This window comes from Nicotiana sylvestris, chromosome 1 (assembly GCF_000393655.2).
Source record: "Nicotiana sylvestris chromosome 1, ASM39365v2, whole genome shotgun sequence".
NCBI lineage: Eukaryota > Viridiplantae > Streptophyta > Magnoliopsida > Solanales > Solanaceae > Nicotiana > Nicotiana sylvestris.
Window position 1 is genome coordinate 105,102,960 of NC_091057.1, and position 10,585 is coordinate 105,113,544.

General features: G+C 40.6%; 1 protein-coding gene across 1 annotated transcript; it reads left to right on the forward strand.

Moving 5' to 3' along the window:
- The first annotated feature begins 339 nt into the window (after nt 1-339).
- On the forward strand, nt 340-10,476 carry LOC104233643 (probable 2-oxoglutarate-dependent dioxygenase AOP1). The gene is made up of 3 exons (XM_009787067.2): nt 340-768; nt 9,406-9,751; nt 10,213-10,476. The coding sequence occupies exons 1-3, from the start codon at nt 407-409 to the stop codon at nt 10,474-10,476; spliced, it is 972 nt and encodes a 323-aa protein (XP_009785369.1). The 5' UTR covers nt 340-406.
- Nucleotides 10,477-10,585: the final 109 nt, after the last annotated feature.

The window sequence follows — 10,585 nt, forward strand, 5'->3', positions numbered from 1 at the left end:
TATCTTGGGATGCGGAATACAGTTCTAAACTAATCTTCTATAGCTTCAGAAGTTAAAAAAAAAAAAAAAAAAAAAAAAAAAAAATCTCACTTTTAAACTAGATATTTGGTCTTTTACTAGGCAACAAAATGGGTGAAAACTTACCCAACGTCTACTCATTGATATTTCATTTTCCATGATGGATCTGATCGATCATTTATTATTTTTTCATGACAGAAAACAGTAAACCCCCACCCAACCCCTAACCCAAAATACTTTTGGTTTTCTTATTTATTTTCTAGTGTTCAATTAAGTATCAGAAAAACTCTTATATACTATATATATACTGTGTATAACTTGAAAGAGTGACATGCATTAATATTCCCCACATACTTTGAAACGTTCTTGCTAAATAAAACAAAACATTATGTCTCAAACACTTTCTAATGCTCCTATTATTGATCTCACCAAATTAGAGGATTCAAATTCTTGGCTAGAATTGTGCAATGACGTTCGTCATGCACTTGAAGATCATGGTTATTTTATATCACTTTATGATAAGGTTTCTTCTGAACTTGAGAATGAAATTTTTGATGTAATGGATGAGTTGTTTGATCTTCCCATTGAAACAAAGAAGAAGAACTCTTCTGACTTTTATTTCTATCGATGGGTTGGTCAGCTTGAGGCAGCTCCTCTTCATGAAAGCTTTGGGATTGTATGTCCAACTGATATTCAAGCATTACAAACCTTCACCACACTCATGTGGCGACAAAGCAACGAAAGATTTAGGTAATATATATAGTTACTTGCCCTAATTTTCTTGGTTTATATAATTTGACTTGACACCAGAGGCGAATCCAGGATTTAAATTTTATGCGTTCAATTTTTAAAGTTGTTAGCATATTTTTAGAGTTATAGGTTCATATCTACTGTTTTTGCAATTTTAATGAATTTTTACATATAAATTTTATTCCGCGTTGAAAATTATGGGTTCAATTGAACCCGCACTTAACACCCTACGTCCGCCTCTAGTTGACATGAAATTTAAGAAAAATAAAGTTAAAAAATAATTATATATTTGACGCATATAATATGAGTACAATATACTTAAATACCATCCACAACAAGCGCTAAGTCATTTCAATAACATATTAACAACAATAACAACAACAACAACAACGACCCAGTATAATTCCACAAGTGGGGTCTGGAGAGGGTAATATGTACGCAGACCTTACCCCTACCCCGAGGGGCAGAGAGGTTGTTTCCAGGAGACCCTCGGCTCAAGAAAGCAACAAGAGACGATATATTAGTACCACCAATAGACTCATAATAAAATAATAGCAATATAAGAGATACGAAATACGGAATACGAAATACGAAATAAATGGATGGTGTAGTAAAAACCAGTAGATAAAGCCATGCATCAGTAGACGACCAATAGCATCCTCAGACTAACTCCTAACTGGCTAGTCTCACTCTATTGTGCTGTTGAAATATTCACAACTTTCCTCTAACCTACAACCTTAATGCTCGACCTTCACAATTCCCTGTCAAGGGCCATGTTCTCAGTAATCCTAAGTCGCGACATGTCCTGTCTGATCACCTCTCCCCAATACTTCTTAGGTCGCCCTCTACCTCTCCTCGTGCCCACCACAGCCAGTCGCTCACACCTCCTTACCGGTGCATCAGTGCTCCCCCTCTGAATGTGCCTGAACCATCTGAGTCTTGCTTCCCGCGTCTTGTCCTCCATGGGTGCCACGCCCACCTTCTCTCGAATATCTTCATTCCTAATCTTATCCATCCTTGTATGCCCGCACATCCACCTCAACATCCTCATCTCTGCTACTTTCATCTTCTGGATGTGTGAGTTCTTAACCGGCCAACACTCAGTCTCATACAACATGGCAGGCCTAACCACTGCTCTATAAAACTTACCTTTTAGTAACGGTGGCACTTTCTTGTCACACAGAACTCCCGACGCAAACCTCCACTTCATCCACCACACCCCTATACGGTGTATGACATCCTCGTCGATCTTCCTGATCCCCTGAATAACCGATCCAAGGTACTTGAAACTACCCCTCTTGGGAATGACTTGAGAGTCAAGCCTCACTTCCACTCCCGCTTCCGTAGGCTCAACCCCAAATTTGCACTCGAGGTATTCCGTTTTCGTCCTGCTCAACTTGAAACCTTTAGACTCAAGAGCATGTCTCCAAACCTCTAGCCTCTCGTTGACGCCGCCTCGTGTCTCATAAATTAGAATAATGCCATCAACAAATAGCATGCACCATGGCACCTCCCCTTAAATATGATGAGTTAGTGCATTTATCACCAGGGCAAATAGGAATGGGCTGAGCGCAGACCCTTGGTGCAAGCCCGTAACAACTGAAAAATGCTCGGAGTCGCCTCGTACTGTCCTAACCCGAGTTTTAGCTCCAGCATACATGTCTTTAATCACCCTAATGTAGGCAACCGGGACCCCTTTATCCTCTAAGCAGCTCCATAAAACCTCCCTAGGAACCCTATCGTACGCTTTCTCCAGATCAATAAACACCATGTGGAGATCCTTCTTCCTATCCCTGTATTGTTCCACCATCCTCCTAATAAGGTGGATAGCTTCTGTGGTAGATCGCCCCAGCATGAACCCGAACTGGTTGTTTGAAATAGGCACCGTCCTTCGCACTCTCATTTCTACCACTCTCTCCCAAACTTTCATGGTATGACTCAATAATTTGATACCCCTATAGTTGTTACAACATTGGACATCACCTTTGTTCTTATACAACGGAACCATTGTACTCCACCTCCACTCTTCAGACATTCTGTTAGTCTTTAATATAACATTAAACAATCCAGTAAGCCATTCCAAGCCTGCTCTACCCACACACCTCCAAAGTTCAACCGGAATTTTGTCTGGCTCGGTAGCTCTGCCCCTTCTCATCTTACGCATTGCCTCCATGACCTCATCGATCTCAATGTCCCTACAAGTACTTAATTCATGGGGACTGTCGGCATTCCTCAATTCCCCTAGTACAATATCCTGATCCCCTTCTTCAGTTAAAAGTTTATGAAAGTAAGTCTGTCACCTCCTCTTAATCCGGTTATCTCTCATCAAAACTTTGTCGTCATCATCTTTTATGCACCTCACTTGGTCCAGATCCCGAGTTGTCCTCTCTCTCACCTTAGCGAGTGGAAATAACTTCTTTTCCCCACCTTTGTTCCTTAGTTCCTCATACAGACGAGCAAAAGCTATCGTTTTAGCCTCCGTTACTGCCATATTCGCCTCCTTCCTAGCTACCTTATACCTCTCATTGTTCGCTCTCTTCTCCTCCTCGCTAGTGCTCCCTACTAACCGCAGGTAAGTCGTCTTCTTTGCTTCTACTTTACCTTGGACAACTGCATTCCACCACCAGTCCCCTTTGTAGCCACCGGTGCGGCCCATAGAAATCCCTAACACCTCTCTCGACGCCTTCCTTATACAGTCTGTCGTCGTCGACCACATAGTGTTTGCATCCCCACTACTTTTCCAAGCTCCCATTGCCGATAACCTTCCTTCCAACTCCTTATCTTTATCCTGAGTTAAGGCGCCCCACCTAATTCTCGGGCGTCCTCGTACTGAACTCTTCTTCCTCCTTATCATAATACAAATGTCCATCACCAAAAGCCTATGATGCGTTGCGAGGGTCTCACCTGGGATAACCTTGGTCGCATCTCCTGAGGAGGAGATAGTCAATCTGAGTCTTCGCCACCGAACTTTGGTAAGTAACCAAATGCTCATCCCGCTTCGTAAAACTTGAGTTCAAAATCACTAGATCGAATGCCTTGGCAAAGTCCAACAGCAAAATGCCCCATCCGTTCCGCTCCCTGAAACCAAAGCCGCCATGCACCTTAGTGTACCCACCTGCAGATGACCCAATATGACCATTGAAATCTCCTCCTATGAATAACCTCTCGGAAGGCGGAATACTACGAACAATCTCATCCAACCCCTCCCAAAAGCGCCTTTTAATCTCCTCATCCAAGACTGTTTGCGGCGTGTATGCACTAACGGCATTTAAAGTACCCTCACCCACCACCAACTTAATAGTCATTAGTCTATCATTCACCCGCCTGACCTCTACCACCGACTCTCTAAGATGGCTATCTACCAGGATACCCACTCCATTCTTACCCCTCAGGAATCCAGAGAACCACAACTTATACCCATCCACGTTTTTCGCCCTCGATCTGACCCACCTAGTCTCCTGGACACACGCTATATTAATCTTCATCTTCTGAAGGATTTTCGCCAACTCTATGGACTTACTCATTAGTGAACCTATGTTCCATGACCCGATTCAATAACATATTAAGCAGATAAAATTTGTTATATCCAGTTTATCATAGGTGTGGACTGTATATAGAGCTTTTGTACGATGAGTTATAAAATTAAAGACGCATGTATACTTTTCATTAGCACCAAACACATCAACCAAATTTTAGAATTTGAATAAGAGAAATGAGTTGTTTCCTATCCTAGGCAAAGATTATCTATATGTTTAATTATGTAGAGGCTCTTGTATAAACGGGTGATTTTCTTAGTCATTTTTTCAATAATGCTGAATGATATAACTTTTATTAATCTGTATTAACTCAAATATTATTCTACAATAAATATCCTGTAACAAAAAATAGAAACAGTGAAAACAGAATTAATGCAGAAACTGGAAATAATCAGAAAATAGAATCTAAATATATGTTGGAATAAAATCGAGCCCACTGAATGCATATTGTGCCCTTAAGAAAATTATTCCCCTCAAATACCTGAGATGATGGAATATTATCCTCCCAGGTTAGAACGATTAGACTCACCAGAGTATCGGTATCTAAAACGCTAGTGAACTGCGAACCACTCGATGGTTGTAATTCACACTAGATTTTATTTGAGCAGAAGAAGAAGTTTAGAAAATTTCATTAGGAAATATTCTGGGATCAAAGCGAATTTATAGCCATTTTATGGAACTGTTTTTGAAAATTTGCAACCTTTCATAAAGTGGGAATATCTGGATCGCGGTTCTCGCGCGCGGATCCTGGGTTATTTTGGGTTGATCACATTAAATAATTAAATAATTGAAAGAAAATTTGTCCAAAAAATTAATCAATCAATCACTGACCAAAGCCGAGGCCGAGCAATGACGACGATGGCGTGAGGCTTACCTTCTTTCCAATCCATTTAACACCAAAGGAAGTGCTTTCTTAATATAAGCACATTCCATTTTCTTTCCACTACCAATGAAGGAAGCGCGCTGGTTGTTTTAGTTCGAAATGGAAATTCCTTCTCTCTCTTTTGAATCCCAGGGATTGCCTCAGGGAAAAGGCCAGACCCTGAAAAAGCCATCTCGATTGGTATCATTCAAATGCGCAATTGCTCTTTCCAAAGCATAAGGGAACAACTCACTTTCCCTTCTCATTTCTTCCCTCCATTTCCCATTCACCAACATCCAATCCAACAATCCCTCATATGAATGGGGAATGACTATAAGACAAAGGAATACACGGATAAGTTTGTGATTTACAAGCAAGGATTAATTATATCTGGACAAGTATGTTTTCCTTTGAACTTTTAGTAGTGAACTTATATCGGATATACTTGATCAATCAGTAGATTTGATATTTTTGAATCGTTGAGCTTTGTTGTATACCTAGACAACATAAGTCACAGAATCAACCATTAATCATCTATGGTTCTCACGGTTGTGTTTGTTTCAGCCATGAATACCGCCTGATTTTATGAGTGCATAGAGAATGGGCCTTTACTGAAGCGGCTTACACTTCACACCCACATAGGTGATTTCTAAACACGTAGTCCTATAGCCACATTATCTAGTAATTTTCTTTCAGACTTAGCAAATCATTAAAAAGCTTTAAGCTTTATTGACTCATCAAAAAGCCTTAATGTTTTACCCTGATTTCTTAACATTGTCTCCATCACGAGAATGGGTTGAGTTACTTGACAATTTTAAACCATCATTCATAACTTTGTTTGATCTCTTTGAAACTAACTCTTGGGATCTCCAGTCTGCTAGGTAAAGTTACCGCCATGATGACTTGTCCTAGGCTTTAACCCCATTCCCTTCGATGAACTTTCAACTGTCTCTCTAGATAGGCCTTTTGTAAGTGGATCCGATACATTATCTCGTGACTTCACGTAGTCAATCGTGATAACACCACTAGAGAGTAGTTGTCTAACGGTATTGTGTCTTCGTTGTATGTGACGAGATTTTTCATTATACATAAAGCTCTATGCCCTACTTATTGATGCTTGATTATCACAATGCATGCATATAGGTGTCAAAGGCTTGGGCCAAAATGGAATATCTTCTAAGAAATTTCAGAGCCATTCAGCTTCTTCACTGGCCTTGGCTAAAGCTATGAATTCAGATTCCATCAAACAGTAAATATTCTGTAACAAAAAACAGAAACAGGGAAAAAAAGAGGTAATGCAAAAACTGAAAAACATCACAAAACAGAATCTGAAAATATATGTTGGAATGAAATCGAGCCCATTGAATGCACAGTGTGTCCTTAAGGAAATTATTCTCCTGTACAAAAAAATTCGTTAGGAATTTTTCTGGGATATTTCGGGTTGACTTTTGATAATTAATTAAATAATTGAAAGAAAATATGTCCAAAAAATTAATCAATTAATCTTTGAGCAAACCCGAAGTCGAGCGATGATGACAGCGTGAGGCTTACCTTCTTTCCAACCCACTTAACACCAAGGGAATTGCTTTATTAATAAAAGCACATTCCCTTTTATTTTCATTACCAATGCGGGACAATTGCTCTTTCCAAAGCATAAGGGAACAACTCACTTTCCCTTCACATATCTTCCCTCCATTTCCCATTCACCAACATCTAATCCCAACAATAACTAATGAATAATCGGATAAATATGTTAGTAATATTCATGCTTGTTAGAACAAAATGATATTTTTTAGTAGTGGGGACGCAAGCGCTATGTGGACCACGACTGCGCAGTGCATTAAGGAAGCCGCGAGAGAGGTGTTAGGGGTTTCAAAGGGTTACTATGGTGGTCACAAGGGAGACTGGTGGTGGAATGGAGAAGTACAAGGAAAAATGAAAACTAAGAAAGCAGCGTATATGAAACTAGTGGAAAATGTAGATGAGGAGGAGAAGAGGGCGAATAGGGAGCATTATAAGTTGACTATGAAAGAGGCAAAACTAGCAGTTACGGCGGCCAAGACTGCAGCTTTTAATCGTTTGTATGAGGACCGAGGTGGGGATAAGAGTTTTTTCAGGTTAGCTAATGTGCGGGAAAGGAAGGCGCGTGACTTGGACCAAGTGAAGTGCATCAAGAAGAATGTAGAGTTTTGTTGGACTCAGATGGGCTTATCCGTCGAAGATGGCAAACCTACTTCCATAGTCTCAGGAATGGGGAGGGGGACAGAAGCATTGTACTGGGTGATTTGAAACTCTCCGGGAGTCGCTGTGACTTTGGGTATTGTAGGCGGATTAGAGTTGATGAAGTTTAGGGGGCTATGCGTAAGATGAGCAGAGGCAAAACGACCTGGCCGGATGAAATTCCGATAGAGTTTTGGAAGAGTGCGGGCAAGGTAGGCTTGGAGTGGCTCACTAGGTTATTAATGTCATTTTTAAAACGACGAAGATGCTCGAATAGTAGAGGTGGAGCACGATGGTTCCTGCATACAAGAATAAGGGTGTATCCAAAATTGCAATAGCTATCGGGGTATCAAGCTGCTTAGTCATACTATGAAAGTCTGGGAGAGAGTGGTAGAGCTAAGGGTGAGAAGGAGTGTGTCTATTTTCGAGAACCAGTTTGAGTTTATGCCGGGATGTTTGACTACAGAAGTCATCCACCTTGTTAGGAGATTGATGGAACAGTATAGGGAGAGAAAGAAGGACTTGCATATGGTGTTCATCGGCTTAGAAAAGGTGTACGATAAAGTTCCAATGGAGGTTTTGTGGAGATGTTTGGAGGTTAGAGATACCTGTTGCCTACGTTAGGTTGATTAAGGACATGTATGATGGAGTAAAGACCCGAGTGAGGACGGTGGGTGGGGACTCGACCATTTTCCAATTATGATGGGGTTGCATCAAAGGTCAGCACTCAGCCTTTTTTATTTTCTCTGGTGATGGACGTACTGACGCGCCACATCCAAGGGGAGGTGTTGTGGTATATGCTATTTGCAAATGATATTGTATTGATCGACGAGACGTGAGACGGTGTGAACGCGCAGTTAGAGATATGGAGGCAGAATCTGGAATCTGAAGGTTTCAAGTTGAATAGGACCAAGACAGAATACTTGGAGTGTAAGTTCAGTGGCGAGACTCAGGGAGGGGAAAGGGAGGTGAGGCTGGACTCGCAGGTCATCCCTAGGAGATGGTGTTTTAAGTACCTTGGGTCTATTATTCAGGGGGATAGAGAGATTGATGAAGATCTCACACATCGTATTGGGGTGGGATGGATGAAATGGAGACGCGCTTCTGGTGTTTTGTGTGACAAGAAGGTGTCACCGAAACTTAAGGATAAGTTCTACAGAGTGATGGTGAGACCAACGATATTGCATGGGGCTGAGTGTTGGCCAGTCAAAATCGCTCATGCCCAAAAGATGAAGGTAGCAAAGACGAGGATGTTGAGATGGATGTGCGGGCACACCAGATTAGATAGGATTAGAAATGAGGTTATTCGCGATAAGGTGGGTGTGACTCCTATTGAGGACAAGATACGGGAAGTGCGGCTTAGGTGGTTTGGTCATGTGAGGAGGAGGAGCACAGACACCCCAGTGAAGAGGTGTGAGAGGTTGACATTGGAGGGCCTACGAAGAGGTAAAGGTAGGCCTAAGAAGAGGTGGGAAGAAGTGATTAGGCAAGACATGGCGCAACTTCAGCTGACCGAGGACATGACCCTTGATAGGAAGGTATGGAGGTCGAGGATTAGGGTAGTAGAGTAGGTAACCTATATGTTCATAACAATAGTATTGACACGCAGTCTCGCTTTCTGTTGGTAGTAGATTTTTATGACCAACCGTTGTTTTCTTTCATTGTTGATCACCTTACTGTCTTGTTTTTATTCTGCTTTTATATGGCTTTTTGGTACTGTCCCTTGTCTATATTTTCATTATTGTGGTGCTTATGCTTTCCTGAGCCGATGGCCTATTGGAAACAACTTCTCTATCCTCACAAGGTAGGGGTAAGATCTGCGTACGCACTACCCTCCCCAGATCCCACACCATAATATTAGGTATGTTGTTGTTGTTGTAATCGATCACAACTAGTTGTCATTGAGACAATCGTTTGAGTACATATAAAGTACAGTATATTATTAACTTGAAAAATAGTTCTTGATAAATAAAATTAATTTTTGTTTTTTTCTTTTTCCATTGTTGGCTGAGGGGTTAGTGAAACAGTAACATCGTACGTAAAGGCAGCAGCAGAACTAGAACAGTTGGTGGACAAAATGGTGTTCCAAAGCTATGGAGTAGCAGAAAGGCACTATGAATCTCATATAGCAGCCACTACATATCTCCTCCGTCCTACGAAGTATGCAACGCCACCACCGTCTGCAGACGATGACGGCGCAAATATTAATAACATAGGTGCAAATATACACACAGACAAGAGCTTCTCCACACTGCTCTTTCAGAATCAGATTAATGGTTTGCAAGTTGAAAGTAAAAGTGGTGATTGGATTGTCGTTGATGTCCCTCCTTCTGCATTCATCTTCATGGCTGGAGATGCTTATGAGGTCTAATATTTTTTAGTATCTGTTTATTTTCTTCTTGAGTTTAACTTCATATGACAGAATAAAAGAATTTTTACAGCATACCTGAAAGATACCAGTAAACTGCACTGCACCACAATTTTTTTTAAAAAAAAATTAGACTATTACGTTAGGTTAACCTATGGTAACTCTCCTTATCAAGTATGATACGGTAATCTAGGAAATAAAGTAATAATCTCTTATAACCGATTAAATTGCCAATGTCAAAATTCTTTACACTATTAACTCAAAGATAAATATATAATAAGGGGAATTAACTAGTTACCCGAAAAATAAGACAGATAACCAGTTACAACACATAAAATTACATTATCAATACATATAAGTTAAACTTATCCTTCATTTTAAATGACACAGTCATTCTTTTTCGGACAGATAAGACGTCTTAATATTCAACAATGTATGTGTGTTTTGCTGTGGAATAGGCATGGAGCAATGGAAGAATATATGCACCGCGGCACCAAGTGTTGCTGAAAGAGGAAAAGCAAAGGTACACATTGGCCCTGTTCACGTTTAACAAAGGAATAACAGATATACCTGAGGAATTAGTGGATGAAACACATCCTTTACAATACAAGCCTTTCGATAATTTTGGGCTAGCTTGGTACTACCTCTCTGGTGCTAACTCCATGATTCACAGCACTGCTAAAGCTTACTGCGGCATCAATAATACTGCATCCATCGCTTGAATTTCATTTCTGTAACGAAGTCCTTAATAGCATATAGAGAGAGAGAGAGAGACGGCTTGAAAATTTCATGTTTCTTTAACCAAGTACTTTGTATGGAAAAAGAAAGTAG